We start from the raw sequence: 21,476 nt of genomic DNA on the forward strand, positions 1-21,476 counted from the left end.
TATGAGCTGAGCTTACAAGCGTTATGCACGCAGGCAGTTGGGTAAGACAGATGAAGACAGGTTCTTGGACAGCCATAGCTTGTAACCAGGTAGGCCAAAAATCTAACAAACATGGAGGGAGTAGGCTGAGGCAAAATCCGAGGAAACACAAGGGAACAAGAGGGAAATGTGCAAGGAAAATGGCAACAAATAAAAGAATAGGGTATGGTGACATGTTGTCTTGCATTGTCAGACCTGTATACTTCGTTAGCACTGTGCCTGTGCTGTAGATCAGTCTGGAACACTGGGTTGTGTGGCTATTTCTTAGGCGGTGCTGCAACAGTGCATTTGCAAAATAGTGTCAGGAGAGAAGTTGTTTTTGGTGGAATATGTGCATGAGGGAGCACACTGGTATTAAAAGGACTGAATCCCTACAAAAGACAACAGCTTTTGAAAAGTTGTTGCCTTTTTCAGAGTATAGTAACAGCTCCTAGCTGGTTGTTCTTTCACATAATGAGGGGGGCGTTCAAAGTGATGCACAGACAGCAGGAGGATGGAGAAATAAAATCCACCCACTGTGTGATATTCACCAGAAATTCAGTTCTCAAGAATGGTTGTGATTAGGTGACTTATATACACATTGGGACTGATAAAGAAATATAGCGTCAAGTCAGAACTGGCAAAAATACTAAATGCAATTTGATGTGTTCGTAACAATGGAATAGTACTGATCAGAGGAATGGGCATGGCAATTCCATGACAGTCAATTATTCAAAGCAATTGTTTTATACTCCTCAGTTGATTGAGATTTGCCAGGTTGGGCATTATTTTGTTGTTTTTTTCACCCATGTGAAAAAGCCTACTAGTCCGACTTCTAGATAAGGAATAAGTTTGAGATTTCAGCAGTCTTATATGTTTTTTCTGTTGGGGTGGGGGGGGGGAGGGGTTGCCAGTTTTTGCAGTGACAATGACGCAAAGTCACAGTGGAAGAATTCATCAGTGAACATCGTCTATTTGTCACTAATGATTGATGTGTTACAAAGTGATATTTATACATGAGGAAATAGTCTGAAAAGAAACGGTTAAGGTCTCATTATATTGATTTTAGGTTTCTGTATTTTACCCATCCTAATACACACTACACCTAGCATTAGCATTAGCATTAGCAATGGGCATTACATGTGCTCGAGGACCAACTCTGTACTAGTACCTGTCAAGGGCACTAACCTAGTAGCCTGACCTTTAGATGACCTTTAGACCTCTAGCTGCAAGGTGTAAGTGCTAACATCTACACCACCCCGCTTCCTATGAGAGAGGAGGAGAATGTGGATGTGGTCAGAACTTGAAAGTATGATGCCAGTAGGGATGTAATGATTACCGGTATAACGATAAACCGCGGTAAAATTGCAGACGGTTAGTATTACCGTTTAAATTCTAATTATCATGATAACCGTGTTTGATTACTGCACTTTTAGGGGAAAAAACCCTATGTAAAGATGTGCTTTTATGTCAAATATTTGAGTATAGTTTTAATTTATTATAATTTTAATTTTCTATACCTAATATTTGGAACCAATATTCACTTTTAAAGTCTTTGAAAAGGTTCGTTAAGCATCTTTGTGTCATTAATGCAATAAATTATATACATTTTTAAAATCGGATTTTATATTTTTTTTGTGTTTTCTGTCCTTTTATGTTTTTATAGTAGGTTAAAGTGAAAAAAATAATAGGCAGATGATATAAATGAAGTTGTGCTGAAAAAACAGATCCCAAACATGGGTAGAGTAAACATTTGTTTATATAGTATATAAAGGCAAAATCAAAAGTACTGAAAAACGGATAAAATAGACTCAGACCACTAAAGATTAATACTTGAATGTTTCTGCCAACAGAAAGTACATTGTACCAATTATTTTATTTTGTTTTTTTGTTTTGTTTTGTTTTTTTCAAAATAAATCTTGGTTAAATTATTTCAGTGTGTGTATAAGTTCTTTTTGAACATTTTGAGCACAATTTCAACAATACCGCGATAAAAATGATAACTGTGATAATTCTGGTCACAGTAACCGTGATATGATGCTAGTGTTTTCAAGTACAAAAACTTATGGGGGTGATATGGTGGTACAGTGGTTTTCATCACCTGTCCCGGATTTAATTCCAGCGCCAACCTGCTTAGGCCTTTCTGTATGGAGTTTGCATGTTCTCCTTGTGTCTGTGTGGGTTCTTTCTGGGTACACTGGTTTCCTCCCACTATCCACAGACAAACACTTAATAGGTTAATTGGTCGATCTAAATCACCCGTGGGTGTGAATGTGAGTGGGTAGGTTGTTTGTCTAGATGTTCCAGTCCTGCGATGAACTGGAGACATGTCCAGGGTCTACCTGCCCTCGCCCATAAGTAGTTAGGATAAGCTCTGACTGCGACCTGCACAAGGAATAAGTGAATCAGAAAATGGATGGATGATGCTGATGAATCATGTCTTGCTGAATTCCTATTAGAGACCATTTGTTACGTTTAATTACATATATTGCGGCACTTTGTCATTTCCCTCTGGAAAGTATAAAATTGCCTAATGTATTCTCACCACTTGAACACAGCAGAAGACGCTTGGTAGTAATAGGAACCTGTCTACTATAGCAATGTTTAAGACTCACTGAGAGACGATAATTTAGAGTCTTTACATCCCCTGATATCATATAAGTTATGACCGTTATGTTCTGAAAAGACATATTGGCTTTTTTCTTTACTCTTTTTCTAAATCGTGCATGCATACATGCAGCCTTGCCCTTGCTGCAGTTAAGGTAATTGTTAGTGAACTGTCTGGGGATAGACAGCTTTAATTGCGACAGGGCTGAATGCATTACACAACATGATTTTTAAATGCACAAAAATCTGTTGAAATGACTCGAATGTATTTAATATGGTAGAAATCATCCCTGAAAATGCCAGCGGATTTTCTGCATGCCAGATATGAAAAGATAAATTTAAAAAAAGGAATGAATAGCTGAAGATTTATATTGAAAGGCCATATCTGATACCACTGATAAAATTCTGAGTATTTGCCTCATAAGCACAAGGATTTACAGAGTCATGTGTTGCATATTTCTGCCTTTGGTTAAGCAGCAGCCGATCTTTTGTACTCCCCTTTCAATTCAATGCACACAGACTTCTCCCACACACAGTCTCAATTCCCCAGTCCGATGCTGTAAAAGCCTCTGCCATACTTGATCTTGGATTTTAACAGTTTTGGCCTCTCTTGTTGTCCTTGATCTTAAACAAGCTTTTATTCACCGCCTTGACAACCAAGGGCAGAGGGAGGGCAGAGAAACGTCGTTCAGACTGCAAGGAGAGAGATGACCTGTCATCTTGATGTACAAAGAAAACAACTGGACACTGGACAAATGTTATCTCATAAACGAAAGCTACATCAATAACACTCAGTGCTCCCATTACTGAATTATATCTATTTATTTCAGACTGATCCATCGTGAAAATACAGTCTCCAAGGCTTACTCAAACATATTCTTAAAAAAGACCAAGAAACAGACATTTTAGCTAAATTACAGTCTACTGAAAGAAACATTGTCCTTTCTAACCATGTTAAGTGTGTATATATACGACTATGTGTGTTTTTAAGATATACAGTGGGCATGCAGCATCGCACAGAACAGTATTTGTGACAGCACACACCCTACAGCAACAGGAAATTATTTTACATAAAGATACGATCTGAAATGTCTGATCTCAACATTCGTGACACCAACCTACTTTCGGAGGCGTTTTTAGAAGAATGTCATGGCCCTCTGTTACATGCAGCGCTGATATCTACAGGGATTAGGAGAGTGCAATCACCAGCATCAGCAGCAATGAAGAGATCATTTATAACTGTAAGCGTCCTCCATATCACGCTATGCTATGGAGAGCTGTAAAGCCTGACTCCTTAAAAGAAGTGCTCATTTTTCATAGAAGAGGGCAGCAGTAGATGATTTCATATGGTAAATAATTTCCCATACAGCCTAGAGAAGGCTAGATTAAAAGCAAGTCGAGTGCTGATGGGCAGGGGGGGATGTTGAGGCTGACAGTCACCCCCTTTTTAATTCAAAATCTCATTACAATTTTCCAGGAGTAAAGAGTTATTACAGCTACAGGAGGAGGGACGCGCACAATCCAATACATCAAAAAGGACCATGTTTAACGGTTATAAAAAGGACATTGCATGTGCACATTTCCTTTTATATTGCATTGACTTAAAAAGCTAAAGCTACAGGTAAAGGTCACACAACAGTGCAGATTTTCTATCTAACATATGCATCCTGACCTGACCGGCTGGGTATGTCTGTCCGACTCTCTGAAAGATGGACCCCAGATACTAAAGCACCCAGTCTCTCTCCCCCTTTCCCATTACTCACATCTTTGACAGCAGTGTTATCCTTTCATCATTTTCCATCTCAGTAACACATGTTCTCGCTTCTCATCTCAGATCGCTATGCTCCTTTTAACTTGATTTCTCACACTTTATTTTGCTGACTCTAGCAGGAATGTCTGTATCTCCGACCTATAAAGCAATGTAAATACATGCTCTGTTGAGGTGCATATTAATCATAGGAATTGGAGTCGATTTCTCTGTAGATGTGTAAAAAGCAAGATGAATAAACATCTTTGCATGATAAACACTTCCAGTTAATATCAATATCATCCAGAAAATATGATTTGTCATTCAGTCAGGGGATAGGCTCTGCAGTATAGGAGTATAAATGGAAACCTATGCCAGTCAGCAATCTGTTGATTATGCCTTGGCGTGATATTAAAGCAGTGTATGACTTTCATCAAACATTTTTCTTCAAATTTGTAAAACCTGAGTGATAGCCTAATTATCACTAATTCATTAGTCCTTACGCACCTAAATCAGTTCCCTCATGGTGAACGACTTTGAAGATGACTCCATTACAAGCAGTCTAGTTGTTTACATACCAAACCGACACGTCACTCGGACCTTTTCGGAAATTTAGTTGTGAAGTGTATTGTGGGAATGGGAATTCCACACAGCCACAACAGCAAAAAACATGGAGACAATGGAATATGTCTTTGTGTAGGCTTATCATACAAGAACTGTAAGGAGCGAATGAGCAGTGAGGGCCCGGCCATACCCTGTATACTTGCGAGATGTGTATTATAAGCCTACACAATGACATATTCCCAAAATGCCATGAAACTGATGTCTAAGTATTGTTTATCACATTCACACATCCCATATTATAAGATGACAGTTGACTTAAAGTGATTCCCTCCATTTCTTCTGACCCGGCAGCAGACACGGTTTCATTGCTTGTTGTCTCCATGTTTGTTGCTGCTGCGGCTGCGTGGAACTCCCATTCCCACAATGCACTTTGTGACAAAATTTCTGAAAAGGCCCGAGTGACGTATCAGTTTGGTATGCAAACAAACAGACTGCTTGTGATGGAGTCATTTTTGAGGTTGTTCATCATGAGGGAAGTGATTCAGGTGCACGGAAAGACTAATGATTAGTGATAATTAGGATATCACTGGGGTTTTAACACATTTGAAGAAAACTTAGTAATGAAAGTCATATGCTGCTTTAAGGACATTTAGATGACCTTGGAGATATAAGTGAACTTTATTTTAATTCTCTGAAGAAAAAAACATTAGGAGCATTACTCTTCCAGAGTGCAAATATGCATATCAGAAGTGGTGAAGTAGATAATGGGAAAAGAGGCTGTATGTGTGGTCTGTCCCACAGGAAATAGTCTGGTGGCCACTGTTGGCATTCTCCTCCCCTTACACAGTTTTTCACTTTTATTTTTTTTAATCCTTGATTCTGTTCTACAATTTATAATCTAGCAAGTCTTGATGAAGATTTTGTGCAATTAGTTTTGTCACATTGTCATGTTATTATAACTGAGGCCAAATGTTTTGGCAGTGACACAAATTTTGTTTCTGCAAATGTTTGATTTCCTTCAGATTTTTTCCACATTTGTTATGTTCACAGCGAATAATTACAAGTATTTTAAAGGTTTCAAAGACTTTGCTGCTAAAACATTTGCCTGTAACTATACAGCGCATGCTGTTTTCCATCACTGTCCATATCATTAATTTCTTTGTATGCTTTAGAAATAGGTTTTACATCATATATTTATGTTAGTTTGGTTAAATCTGTCCTGTGCAGTTTTTGTGCACAAACAAAAATTAGCTTCTTTTTTGGATTCCAGTGTTCAATAAATTGCACCTCTTCTTCTTCATTAGGTGTATTCTGTGTGTACACATAACTTTATTGGCTTACCCTATACTAGGGCTTAAAATGAAAAGAAAATGACTTGTTTTGTTAAATACATTGTTATCATACAGAACATGTGGCTCTGGTGTTCCAGACATTAGTAATCGTGAGTTACAACCAACCACCTTTTTTTTTTTTTCCTGGAAAAATGTACATAAACTGAAAAAAGAAATGAAGGTTTAACTCATTTTTGCAACAGCCCTGAGTGCATTAAAGCAGGTTGTCTCAGTTCTTTGTGCGGTTTTCTGTTGCAGTGATTTGGTTGTTATAATGCCAGGTCTCGCCTCCCAAAAGCAAATTTTTCCTCATAACAAGTTCCTCCCACACACTTTTTCCAAAGCTAATGGGCAATGTGTCCTTGGTTTAGCATCGCCAAAGGTGACTGTGATTGGTTCAAAGGCATACCAACAAGCAAGAGTTTTTTTTTTCTTTTCACCTATTTCAGAAAGATAATAGTTTCAGCCAGACTTTTCTCCAGTGCTGGCACGCCATTAAAGTATGGAGATCTGTGGAGGTCTGGCTATGTGAGACCAGGCTGGGTGGTCAATAAGTTTAACTCGCTGTGTATTGAGGAGCTGCTGAAACAGTGGGGGTGGGACACAAACACAACACGGTGCTGTTTGAACTTGTAGATAACAACTCAGAGGTGCATGTCACACCAGCACCTGTGAACCTGACAAAAAAACACGGTACATCTGCAGGTACAATAAAACTGTGAAGTTAGCAGCACATAACACCAACTGCATCACAGTACATAACAGTGTGTCGTAGTTTTTTCCATTAGTAAGAACATTCTAGTCCACAACTTGAACAGAGCAATCAATACATTCAATTAAACTGTATATAAATATGCAGGCTAATGTGTATTTCACAGTAGAAAAGTGGCGATATGTGCCTTAATGTAGACAGAAAAATGTCAGTCTTGCCAATTTATACAGTTGTAAGTCATTTCAAAATGACTCCATATATGACCTGCACTCACCCGAATCTAATTACTGGACTGAACCCAGCATTAGAATTAAAATGACACAAGCTCACAGATTTTATCCCTGCTGTATCATATTGATGGTTCTGGTCGATAAGCCTCGGCGCTGGGTCCAAATGTTACAGAATGAGTATTAAAAATGTCTCCTTCTTGTATTTTATTTTGACTTGATTTAGTGTTAACTATAGCTGAACACACGGGGCAATAAAATGAGATAACATAAATCTAAAATAAAGTTTAACCTTCAAATTTGATTAACACTCAGTCTTATCAGATCAATTTAAATAGCCATTCATCTGCAGGGTTTTTTTTTTTTTTTTGGTCAGATATACATTTTCAGTGCAGTCTGCTCTGTTGGAAGAAGACGACAAAGATAACGTTTGATTGCTCTTTTACTCTAAGACCCTGCTGGTGTGATGAAAATGAATCCATTAGTGTGTCCATTCATGATACTCTGCATTTCAATTAGTGCTAATACTTTGCTTTTAATCAAAGGTTTGCTGAGAGAAAAAATAATGTTAATTATGATCTAAGTTATTATCAAACGACAGTTAAATGTGCTCACAAATCTCTACTCTTCACACAAGATAAAACACATTGAACAGTTCTTATCTCTTCTGTCTGAACTTTTTCTTTGACAAAGACAAAACGGAAAAATGTAGTTTGTATTAAAGGACCAGGGCTTTGTATGTTTAATCTAGAGTAGTCATACCATCTGCCGAAACATAACTAAATCACATTGTTCTTTAAAGACTGTAATTGTTTGCAAAATCTAAGATGCCATCTGGCTACTTGTAGCCTGGAGTTACTTGCTGTTTGCCGTTTTACAGTTAAAAGTGTGAATGTCACAGTCTGAATGAAATAAGTAACTGATGGAGAAACTAGAGGTAGATCGATAAATCCGCCGGCGGATATATCGGGCCGATATATATATATATATATATATATATATATATATATATATATATATATATATATATTTTTTTTTTTTTAATATCAGTCGTCGGCCTTAAATTTTTTATTGAAACCCGATATTTGATCAGTAGTTAAATGTTATAAGATATTTGATCAGGCACCTGTGTGGGCAGCACTTGAAGTTCAAAAAATGTTACAAGAGCACTATGTGTTTGTGTAGTAATAATTTCATTTATATTGCAACATAAAAATCTTAATTATTTTAGTGTTTCAGTTGTATTGTTCAATCAGTGTTCTTAAATAATATCGGCCTCAAAAATCGGCTGCAGATATCTGCCATTGGCAACGGCCTTAGAAAAACCCATATCAGCTGACCTCTAGGAGAAACCATAGGCTTGTGTTTACCAGCTTAGAACACAGTATTTCTACATTAAAATACACAAATTTAACCTAAAATATCATTAAAATGAGGAAAAAAGAGTCTTGAAGTTATCATAAAAATGCCATTGTACTGGATTATAGAGATATGACCTGAATTTATTCATACTCATGGTCGGACAGATTTATTTATGACCACTAGAAAGTGTCAAGATAGGATGAGAACTGCTAAGAAACAACTTTTAGAGTCAGAAAATGATGAATTGATAAAAGCTGGAAACACTGTTGCTGTTTTCACCACTGGACACAGCTCTAAATGAAAAGAATGGATTATGTCTTCTGAGATTGAGGCTTATGAAGGTATAAGGTTAAGTGTTATTATCTTTGCTAAGTTGCTTTTTGTTGATCTATGGTTCAGACTAAATTGTGACAGTTCTGACTTTGTTTGGATGATTCCAAACAGACCTTTAGTGCAGCTATTGCCAACACAAACTGTACAAAAAATGGAAGTGATTTGTAGTTTTATTGTGGCTGTTTTCTGCTAAGCTAACAGAGCTATACAGCTGGGCGATATGGAAAAAATCATATTACAATTTTTTTTTTTCATATCAGACGATATTGACATGTATCACGATATAAATCAAATCCCTATTTTTGTCAAACTTAAATTTTCTGTTACTCATAAGTCAGATGTGAAGACATCAGAAGGTTATTTTTGATTTAAATACGATTTATTTTCTGTCAGAGGTTCAACATGACAGATGTGCTGAAGAACATTATACAGCTGTTTCAGATAAATAAAACAGGTACATATATTTAAAATTAAACTAAAAGTCTGACCAGCAGGCCAAAGCTTTCACGTTTTAAGGAACAACACAAACAAAACAGACCATCTTCACTAAACAATGCCGTCATTCTGGGTTCATTTTATAAACTCTCATAAATAAACTAAATTTATTCCAAATACATTAATATTTGACTATTATATTATTTTTTGTCATATTCTAAACACTGTTTAAAATTAATAAATACATAGATCTATGCAAAATACATTTGAATATAATATTAACATTATTTGTATGTTGTAAATACTGTAAAAAAGAAAAAAAAAAAAGGATGATATTGATAATTGAAATAAAAAAGTTTAATTTGTTGTCCATCTGTCATGCTGCCATTTTTCAAATCTCTTGCTATTCAGGTATGATCAAATATTTTTTTTCTCTAACCAAATATTAGGTTGTAAAATTTAGCGTTTAAGGTATACACTGAATAAATCTTAGGATGAAAATGTCAGAGGAACTTCACTTTTGAGAACTTTGTAATTCTTGCAAAAAATAGACATTGATATCTTGTCCATCCGTGACGCAGCAGTTTTTGATATTTTTCATTTAAAAATATTTGAAACTAAATTTTGCGCTTTGAGTCTGTTTAAGATGGCATTTAGACCTTTCCAATTATGTGTAATATTTGTCTTAAACTTGTTTGGTTCAAAAGTTAAGAATCAAAAAGTAGTGGGCTGTCCATCTGTGACGCCCTTGACCTCACCCTTGTGTCCTCTGTCCTTTTACTTGTGTTCAAATGCCGACTGTTTTACCTTTCCTCCTTGCTGCTAATATGTCACTAAGTACACTGCAGTACAGTATTAATCCTTCAGATTATGATCCCAAAACCAAACATTCAGAAACAGTCAGTAAAAGGAGGCTCTGTGATTACAACAAGAATTAATAGTCAACAAAGGATAATTAGTTGTCGCTGGTTATCGCTAATAGAATGGAAACTTTCAGGCCTTATCCTCTAATTAGGGCCATAGCTATAATCTGTAAACCATTAACAGCACTGAAACAGAAAAAAAGATGATAAGCCTAAACACTGACAGATAAAGAGATCATCAGCTTGGAATGGACAGATATTCTGATTAATTGTCTTGATCCTGACTATCTTTGTGGAAGTGCATTTGCAAAGCCTTGGGCTGCTCACATGGCTTTAGGTTTCAGCAGCAGGAGAGAAGTGAAGGATAAGCGGTCATTTATACTTACATACACATCTTTCTTTGGTTTATTTTTGTACATTTGCATTTTTGAGACAGTCATTAAAAAATCTTATGTTCAGTGAGACGTCTGCATGACAGGTTCAAAGCCAGACCAACAGGTTCAGGGAGTTTAATCCATATTGACTGTTTATCCATAGCAATACACTGCAGCTCCAACTTCATAAAGAGTTGGTTTATATTGCTTTTGCTAGAGAATATAAGATATCCTGGAAAAATTGTGTTTCAGAGCCAAGGCAATATGTAATCTGAGGAGGAACCTCCAGCATTTTCTTTGTAAGAGAAACATATACAAACATTTGAATCCAGCATTCAATAGATGGAAGACAGGTATTGAAATGTAAATCAGATTTAATTTAATAGATGGTTAATTTTCAAAGGGTTAATTCTGTTGGTGTTTTCTGGACTGAGTGGTCTGTGTTCAGAGCACAGCTGTGCAGACACCTTCAGGGAAATCTATTTCAGCTCCAGTTTGATTCCTGCTTGCTGGGGATGTTCACTAATTGGTTACTTTGAAGATCATTGACCAGGTGCATACTGTATCAATAGAAAATTGATTGAAAAGTAATGAAGACACGGATCAATGAAATACAAAATTGAAAGGAGACTGGTTTCACATGAAAAAAACGACTTTTTCCAGTAGCTTATGGCAGAAACACTCAAGGAAATGCAGACCTATCTTGACCATATAAATAAAATATTGACAGAAATCCCACGTAATGCTTACTCACAGTGAGTATTATGGCTGCACAATATTGGAAAAAGTGTGATGGCAATATATTATTAAAAATAACAATCCCCATTTGTAATATTTCATTGGACTGCCTTAAGCTTTTATTACAGCATGCATTGGCTGTGGCAAGTGTATACAATGTCACACCATTTATTTTCATCATTTTTTGGACCCAGAATGTTGCTGAACCTAAACCTGACCAACTCAGTTGACCATAGGCTGATACTGTAGGCACTAGGCATGATGGGTACTTACTTCATCCACTTCTCTTCGCACCCTGGTGTGCCCATCAGTCTGGAAAAAGGTCAGTCTGGACTCATCAGACCACATGACACTTTTCCATTGAAAAACATTCCAGTCTTCATGCTCTCTACTAAACTGATGGTGCAAGGAAGGAGAAGATACTCACTGCATCAGCTTGGGTTCAAGAAATTATTTAAAGCTGAAACATGTTGCAGTACTGATCGTATTAAATGGAAGATGAATGTGTGACTTTGACTAGCTCTAAAATGTTGGATGGACATCATAAATCATCATGAACCAAAATGGAAAAGAAGAGGAGGAAATGTAATGTTATAAGTTGTTTGCTTAATCTATACATTACAAGGTGTTTTGCTTGAAGAGTCTTTTTATTTTTGCAAGTCTAAGTTATATTCTGAGTTATATATTCCAACTGTATCTTGTATTTTTATTTTAGAGGTACTGAACAGTCAGGTTTGATTCGTGTGCGTGTGTGGTTTTGATGAACTCACACCTGTCTGTGTTGAACTTGGAGAAAAAGTTAGAATCTACTTAAAAGATCTAATTTTACAGCTTTAGAAAGTAGTTGTGGTAAAGAGTTGAGCAGTGAAACCAGATTATGAACTAAGGGATTTTTTGTGGTCAAGAAATGCTAGCCTAATTGTGCAGGTGTTAAACAAGGACGCGCTTTCTGACAACTCTTTGTGGTTCAGCTATGCAGTTGGTTTGATTGACAGGTGTCCAAGGCTCTTGTTAAACTCAAATGAACTTTCAGCATGTGCTTTTCTTAGAATTAGCTTATGGAGTGTCTGACGTGTTCTGCCCAGTAACTATCATTAACCGATAATAAGTGTATGACGAACGATGTCATTGAATAATGGGAGTCTCCAGAGTCACTAAAGACTATAAAAAGGTAATAAAGGAAACTCTTTTTTTGGCTTTCTTTTTTTCTCTTGGATGAGATGAATATTGTTTTTGATGCTAGACTAATTGATAACTGACTTCTTTCTTTTTTTGTAACTTTTTCTATTTTTTCCTGAAGCAATAAATCAAGCTATTGTTTTCACTTTTTAAAACCTCAAACCTTCTTTTTGGTGAATTCTTCATTTTTCCTGGTTTGGTCCCTCCATCCGAAACATAACTGGTGAGTTAATTTAAATTACGCAACCCCCCTCTGGTAAGCAGCCTAAATAGAGTAGTCCGGAGCCACCGTTGGTCCAAAAATCTCTAGAACACACAGTTTTTTGTCCAAGATAACCGGAGATTTTTAGTACCAAGGTGGTTTAAAGATAAAGAAACTGGGGCAGTAGTTCATTAACTGAAATAAATTGTGGTTTTTGAGATTTATTGCTTGCTGCGTGTTTACAGTGTTAAAGGTGGGGTAGGAGATGTTTTCCTAGAGCATTTTTTACTATATTGCTTAAAATCCCCTTCACACCCCAATTACAACCAATTAATTAAATGCTCTAACACAAAAATTTAAAAAAAATTAGTCACCTATGGAACCCCCGCCCCCCTGCACGTACCCCTCTTCGTGCATGAATTGTGCGCTCTCAGAGGCTTGGAGCATTTGTTCAGGAAACGAAGTCAGAGCTTGGCTATATTAGCTATATTAGGATGGAAAGTTCACCGGCAAACTGTTTTGTCACTAGCATAAATCACTAGGGAATGTAACGTTTGTCAGATAGATATGAATTGAGGCTGTTCAGTAAGAGCGGGGGGTGTTGGAGGAGACTGAATGAGGTATGCATGGATCCGCGAGCTGGAGCTGGAGCTGGGCGAATTGTTGCTGTGCAGCACCCATGAACCCTCAGGAACAAGCATTGCGTGTGCCAGTACTCTGGAGGCGTGGCTTTGGGGGGGTGTCTGAAAAAAAGTGTTTGGACTTTTGAATTGTGTATTTTCAATATGTAACTTGCTGGAACTGTTTTTCCAAGATCTCCTACCCCACCTTTAATCACAGCAAAAATTATTCATTGGGAAGCTACGAGCTATTAACTTAGTTAAATCCTGACAAAGATCCTGACAGCATTTATATGTAGAATAAAATGTAAGAAAAAAATAAAATAAAGTGAGAAGTATTTGGTATATCAGAAAAATGTATACATTTACTGACAATTTTTGCCATTGCTGGCTTAATATTGTCACATGAATCTCAAGCGTAAACATGAGTCAGATAAGATTAACCATTTGACTTGACCCCATTTCCACAGCCCACTTGCTTGTAGGTGAAAGTGAAGGTGAATTGTAAACATATTAACTCTACTGTCCTCTACGATCATACATGAGATTTCACAGGTCCACTCTGACCTTCTGGACATGATTGTGTGTGCATGGGTTCTGCTAACTCCTCCTTGATGGATATTCATTCATTCATTATCTGAACCCGCTTTATCCTCACTAGGGTTGCGGGGGTCGCTGGAGCCTTGATGGATATTCATTGATGTATTTTTAATATGTGCATATTTCAGTACACATCACACCGATTGCAAATTGCAAGTGTTTGTCTTGAAGGAATGATGTCTCTTCTCTGGGTCTTACAGAGGTTTCTTCCACTTTGAAACACTGAACATTGTTTGTTTGTTTTTGTTTTTTTTTACATTTTTATTTTTCTACTCATAGGTAGAAAAAAATGGGGGCAAATGTGTGTTAAGGCTGCACAATACTGAAAAAAGTGACACTGCAGTATGTGGGTTTTTTTTCACATAAAAAAATACAGTAATTTTCACTAGATCTGAAAACCTATACCAATATGAAAACAATTAATAATCCTGAAATGCAACACGGTGGTGCAGTGGATAGTACTCGTGCCTCACAGCAAGAAGGCTGTGGGTTCGATTCCAACACCAGTCAATGGGGGTGGGACCTTTCTGTGTGGAGTTTACATGCTCTCCATGCATGGGTTCTCTCCGGGTGCTCTGGCTTCCTCTCACCATCCAAAGACATGCACTGATAGGTTAATTGGTTAATCTAAAATTGCCCATAGATATGAATGTGAGAGTGATTGTTTGTCTCTATATGTCAGCCCTGTGATGAACTGGAAACATGTCCAGGGAGTAGCTGGGATAGGCTCCAGCGACCCCTGCGACCCAAGTGAGATTAAAGCAGGTTCAGATAATGAATCAATCAATCAATCCTAAAATGCTTGTGCTGATTTTATAGTGGAAATTGCATTGGAAATAATAATAATAATAATAATAATAATGACAGATTACTTACTCTGCAGCCATTTTTCAGTGCAAATGTATTTTGAACTTGACAGCTGTACAATTGGTTCAGATGAATAAACATAAAAACAGGTGATTGTGGAATGACTGTGAAGTAAATATGGAGTGAAATTAGGTAGTTTAATACACCGCTTGACTCTTCAGGAAGGCGCTGTTGATGAAGTACCTGTTTTGGGTCAACATCATCCTTCCTGTCGCTGAAATAATTACACGTGATTGATGTTGCTCTTCGTTTTGCAAATCATTTCAAAAACCTGTTTCCTGCTCTTTCTCTCTGCACCTTTTACCTGTTCTTACCTCATTATCTGTTTGTGGTTGAGCTAATTTACCTAACTTGACATTGTGCACCACTATAATGTGAACTGCAATAACAATGCTGACAATGATTCCCATAGAATTAAATTGCTTATCAACAAATTGTCAAGAAAATTGCACATTTTTTGAATAACTGTTCTGTGATGTTAATTATTTTTGCAATGGCTTCTCTTCCCTGACTCAGATTTTTAGTTGAAACTGATTTTGCAGTTTATCTTCCTTTTTGTTACTTTTCTTACTTGCACTCAGATTCAATGGGATGTTTCATTTCTACAACATTAACATGGTCAGTTACCCTACAACAGAATGACGGGACAATGTTTCCCCTACCATTATTTTCGGTGCAATGAAAGTTCATTAATTGGAACGTCAGTACAACAGAATTCAGTCAGTAGGAAAAATGATGGAACCCAATTATACCGACGCAATGATACACCCCCCCGCCCCCTACTTTTGACGAGTGGATGCGATGAGTAGTCCATACAGATATAGAGCTGCATGCATCACATGCAGTGTTGCCTCAAATGACTCCTCAGATGTAGCATTTCATTATCACTGAGTGTTTGGCTGCACGTGCCTATCCTTCTTGAGCTCATCAGGACACATGCATTACAGTTTGACAGATAACCCATAACCACATGTCATACTCAGTGTACACAGGGCTTGCTGTCTCTTCTCTGCCTGAGCTTGAACAACTATGAAAAGCCTAGACTGTCTGAAGAGGAAGCCACTAAATGTGGCCAACACTGAGCTCATGCACATTGGCAATGTCCCCTACCCTGCGTTTTGTTTCCTCAACAATGCCACCTTGAAATTTGTTACCACCCTCACATATCTTGGCTCAACAATCTCCAAGATGATCATTTTCTGTATTTTTCTTGAGAATAGTAATATACCAATATTGATGGTTGGATGGATGACACAAATGGATTTTGGTTCGGTTTCTTTGTTTATTTCTTTGTTTATTTACACTCTAGCAGCAAAACTATTGCTAACAATTCAGACCAGATTTGGTTTATAGCTTGCCAGTGACCCAGAATAGATCTCATTACATTTTGGGAAAAATAGGTCAAAGTTTCAATTTTTTATGAACTTCTTAACACTTTTTATTTTCCCATTTACTTATAATGGGCAAAAATTCACATGTCTGCAGGACCAAAACTATTTGTTGAATTCTTACCAAATTGGGTTTATACATTGCCAGTGACCCAGAATACACGTGGTTACATTTTGGGTAAAGTAGGTCAAAGTTCACATTGTTTATGAATTTTTAAAATCTTTTTTCTTCTCCCATTGACTTATAATGGGCGAAATTTCATATGTCTAGAAAAACATCAATTTTGTCTCAATTTACTTCAAACTTGGCACATATAGAGGCAATTGATATACTGACATCATCACACGCATAGACAGGATGACATCAGCTGGATCGATGCCAAAATAAGCTACAATATGTGCGAGGGGCGGGGTTTGTTGTGCCTGGCACCACTTGTTTGTGTTTTTTTTTTCCCAGTAATTTTATTAGTCATTTTTTTGCATGTGTATTTTGCATTTATATATATATATATATATATATATATATATATATATATATATATATATATATATATATATATATATATATATATATATATACTCTATGTCCCTTGTTTGTTTGTAACTTGTTACCTTGGTTTATAGAAGAAAAACTCAACAAAAAGAAAAAAAAAACACAATCTCAGACAGGCAGCCAAGATTGATGACCTTGACAGTAAAGCCCTCAGGACTATTGTAGAAATCTACTGCTTCGACCACATGATCAACGCAGATGTTAAATAGTAGACCCAACAGTCACCTGCCTCCTGCTTTGTAGTGATGGGACAAGTCCATTGGTTTGGTCACATCCTGCTTCTCCCTCCTGAACACCCTTGGACTTCAGTCATCAGTGACCATGGGGGGGTCATTTACACTTGCCGGACTGTATAGCTCTTCCATTTACCAGGCCCAGCAACTGGCCCAGAGCTGGTCAGGATAGAGCAACCTGGTGAAACTGGTTGGCTTGATGCACCCCATGCAAAAGGACTGAATGAATGAATGTAGGCACATGTCTGTTCATAGTTTGTATACTGAACATGCACCTGAAATATATCAAATATAAGTCATATATGTGTAAGTCAGTGTATTACTTTCAGCAGATCATGGTCAGCGAGGACACTTTTGGAGACAGACACATGTACTGGTGTTGTGGAGAAGTCCAAATAATGTAAAGAATACCTGAAAGAACACTTTTAAGCTGCTGCTCAACTTCATGACAGTTCAACATAGTCTGACATCCACCAGAAACAATGGTTTGTGTGAGCGCTTGCCCTGGTTTTCATTGTTTTTGTGTTCTTGTGTGTATGCAGGTAATTTGTAAAATGAAGGTCATGAGGAAAACCATCCATTAGGGGTACAGGGCACAAGTCTGTCTACTACAATATGTTTGGTTTCTCATGAGACTATGGCAGGTCAAATTAGACTAAGAGCAGACTGCACTGTATAACCTCCTTGATGGAAAGACTCATGTTAAAATTATTCTCTCTATATACTTGAGTGCCCATTAATATGCCTGAGTTGCTTGTCAAGGTAAAGTCTATGTGTGGGTAACACACAAATGACATATAGCTTATTCTGCAGATTGTAAAGACCCTGGGGGAATGTGTGTAATACTGAGCTATAAATATAAAATTCCCCTGACCTGCATATGAAGGGTTTGTAGGTGTTTATGTTATTTTGTATTTGTGCATCAGTTTAGCTGGTTTGGAAAATGTTAAGTCATGACAGGTCAACTAATCATTGATGCTTTAAAAGAAATGATATTTCCACCACATGAAATTTTTTTGTATAAGCAGGAGCATAGATGTTTTTTTCATAGTAATGCATTAGTCATGTACTATGAACCTTTGTCTTTGTTTTCTGACCAGATAGAAAGTCTTTGCTTGGTCACCCAATCAGCAAAGTGGCTCGGCCATGAATACATTACCCTTCTTTGGACCTGTGACACATTAACCTTGACAACACTACCGAAACAGACCGTTATCTGTTGACCAGGTCACATCTCAAAGTGATGCCCCTCTCTGCCATCCTGTGAATAATTCATGTAAGATGGGGTGAGAAAGCAAGCAGAGACTGGACATCTTCAAACCTGATCCATAGGCAAAGTGTACACATAGCACTCCCATCCTTATAGCTATTGATTATATGCCATGCTAGTCTGCAACTTGGCAACAGATTACAAACAAAATAGACAACAAGACCGTCTGACTGTCCACACTTGTTAAGTGTTGACTCTGGAGGAGAAGGAGAGGATTGATATCAAGGCGAGTGAAAGACGTTCACTGAATGGAAATAAACACCGCCGTCTCATTCATATGTAATACATGGATTGCAGGTAATAATAGCTTAATCAGGCCCTGCTTTTTAGTCTGTGGGAAATGACAAAATTTAGTGATGCGCAGAATGACAGACCCTTATATAGAGGATTTGTCTGTTACACCTTAATCCATTAGGAAAGTCTCCTGCCTCAACTGTAGAAAAGCCGATTTAGAGCCCACCGATAGCATCAGTGGGCATCAGGAAGGTGGCAGCTCTCACAGAGAAACGACTGCTGATACTTAGATATTACGGGAGTATGCGCATGCTGAACATTCTGAGGATTATTCTACAAGCTTTAACAACTAAAACTTTGATTGACAATTAATATGTACGTTCACTTTTCCATGCAAATTTCAAGAGCTGCTCCGAATTTGGTTCAGGTTTGGATTTCTGAAGAGGAAGCGCATAAAAACACCTTACCTTAAATGAACTATGAGGAAAAAAACATTTATATAGGTTTAACTGAACAGAATGTTCTAAGTCAGTGTTGCTGCGCAAGGATTTGGCAGAAGTGCACCACATGATAATTGCAGGAAAATTACCATTTGTGAAAATCCTTGTCACGTTAGCTTGATGCATAATGAATTTCCTTGTCTGGCTGGGTCCCGCTGGAAAAGGAGGCTTGACAATTTTCTGTCATTGAATGTGCCAACACTTCATTCTTTCCCATCATGAAATCTTCTTCTCTCATTGCACTTAATGGCTTTCCATATTTTTACTCATGTATTCTGACAATATTTAATATTCCAAAAAGTAATGCCAATTTTCTCTCTTTTCAGGATCTTATATTGAATAACAGCAGCCACTAAGGTTAGGCTTTTAAAATGTATGCCGTTTTCTACCTAAAGCATCAAAGAAAGGTCTGATTACTGTTAGTTATGCAATTTGGTGTGAATTAGTTTTTTTGCAATGTTTCCTTCAACTTATAGCTCCCATCCTCTCTGTCATTTTGCAGACCTAATTCTTCCATTTTTAAATATTATTTCTCTAAAGAAATTTTTATCTAAAAATTATTTGTCTAAAAATTACATGTCCAAAAGCGTGTAGGTGGGAGTCACAGCTTCTTTGTAATGATGGTAATCATGGACATGGGAGTTATAGTGAATGTGTGGTAAAGAGGAACAAAGCTGATATCACAATGCAGTGCATAAATACATAGTTCCTGCTCTTTGTCCCTTTATGGGTACTTTTCTCTTTCACAGACATCATGATGTACCATACATGATTCCCTTGCCTTTCATGACACAGAACCAACATACCATAGCCACCATGAGTAACATACTCTGACAGTATTGAGTAGTGAGTTGATCTGTGATGCTGATAGTATTATGTGCTGATGTTACATCCTTTGTTCTCCTTGTTTGAAAAATATGAGAGAACCTGGAGAGCTCTACTCCCATTCAGCCACAAACCATTAGGTTTGCTAATGATGATGACTGCCAACTCATTCTGATCCTGTCACCTGATTAAAGGTTGTCTTCATTCTCAGTATTGACTCCCAGCCAAGAAACAGGCCTTTAAATATTGGGATTCTGTTCAGCTTGGGAGATTTTTAACTACACTAGTTGACATTTGTCCAAATCCTTGAACAGATACATAGGGTAAGGCATGTTTTGTAGTCAGAGGTTTCTCTCCAGGTCTATCCAATGCCTTCTCCTGGCCACACATTTCTATTTAATGTATGTAATTACAGTATGTAATTAATTGTAATAAGCACAGCGTGCTACTAATAAGCAGGAAGAGCCAAGTGGCACAATGACAAAGCAAACTGGGCTAATCCCTGTCACACCGTTCTGATTCCTTCCCCCTGCTTGCTTTCTTCCAGGTTTGGTGAGCTTTTCCTAGCGTGCAAAATCTTAAAGTGATTTACACTCAGCCGCGTCGCCCTGCCACAACATCCTACCTTATCAACAATGCTAACATGGCAACCTGTGCAATCTCTCCGTTTGAAATTAGAAGTGCGATTAACCTGACTTCGAGACACGCTGGAGCTTCTTTTTTTGCTGACACCAACACACAGACTGAAAAATGTGCACAGGATGCAGGAGTGAAAATGCTGTGAATGGACAATCATAGTTGTGGTGTGCTGCACAATGCAAATTAATTCACCAGTCAGTGAAATTTAGACCAGTGCAGAGGAGAGCCACATTTAGATGGAAGGAGAAGTTCACTTTATTTTTGTTCTTTTGTAGCCTGATTTGGGACAAGGTGGCATAGGATCTATTTTAATCCTGTTCTGTCAATTGTGAAAGTCACAGAGTTGTCCATAAGTCCTTGAGTTCAGAAACTATATATCTGCAGAGGGTGCATGAGGGAAGAGGAAAAATCTCCTTTATTGATTGTTCAGCTGGCTAAAGGTTTTCCCGGGCGCTCTGACAGACTGTTTTTGTCAACACCCTTATAAAGATTGGGTTATTTCATTTAGCAAACTGACAGTCACAGCTGAGACTGTTTCACATTGTAATAACAATTGCTTCTGTGCTCACAATACGAATGAACTTTTGCTTCTAACGGCATTGGTTAGATTAAAATGTCTACGCAGCAGTGAGGCTGATTAATACAAGTATTATACAAAACAAATCTTGAATATATTCCTGGAAGGTAGGGAGAAAAACAAATTGTAAACAGCAAACAGAGGTAGAAGGAGACTGTAGGGTGGGAGTTGATGTTCTACCTGGCTTCAGGAAGGAGGTGGAGGAGCAGAAGGGAGATCCACAAAACCAGGTCCAGAGGTTTTAGCCTCCGAAGTTCAGCAGCCATATTGGTTCAAACAGAAGATGCCTGAAATTAGACAAGGATAACAGTAAATAACAGCAAATGTGTACAAGTGATAACAATGAAATGCTTAATTTCTTGAACAAAATAATTTTATTTTTCTACTTAAATGTTCAAGATTCACATATGCCCTTGAAGAGTCATTTGTTGACATTAGGCAGCTCTATTTCTAAGCCAACAGTAACTAATATTGTACA

The 21,476-nt window shown here is 37.4% G+C and overlaps 1 protein-coding gene across 5 annotated transcripts in view; it reads right to left on the reverse strand.

Moving 5' to 3' along the window:
• Positions 1 to 21,476, reverse strand: part of gabra3 (gamma-aminobutyric acid type A receptor subunit alpha3) — a 137,330-nt gene that overhangs the window by 73,681 nt on the left and 42,173 nt on the right. For all 5 annotated transcript variants that reach the window (XM_030154007.1, XM_030154004.1, XM_030154005.1 and 2 more), the window contains one exon: positions 21,179 to 21,285. In XM_030154007.1, coding sequence (XP_030009867.1) covers positions 21,179 to 21,264 — 86 coding nt within the window. In that variant the 5' untranslated portion in view covers positions 21,265 to 21,285. The remainder of the gene's footprint in view (positions 1 to 21,178; positions 21,286 to 21,476) is intronic.

This window comes from Sphaeramia orbicularis, chromosome 14 (genome assembly GCF_902148855.1).
Source record: "Sphaeramia orbicularis chromosome 14, fSphaOr1.1, whole genome shotgun sequence".
In the NCBI taxonomy this organism is placed as follows: domain Eukaryota; kingdom Metazoa; phylum Chordata; class Actinopteri; order Kurtiformes; family Apogonidae; genus Sphaeramia; species Sphaeramia orbicularis.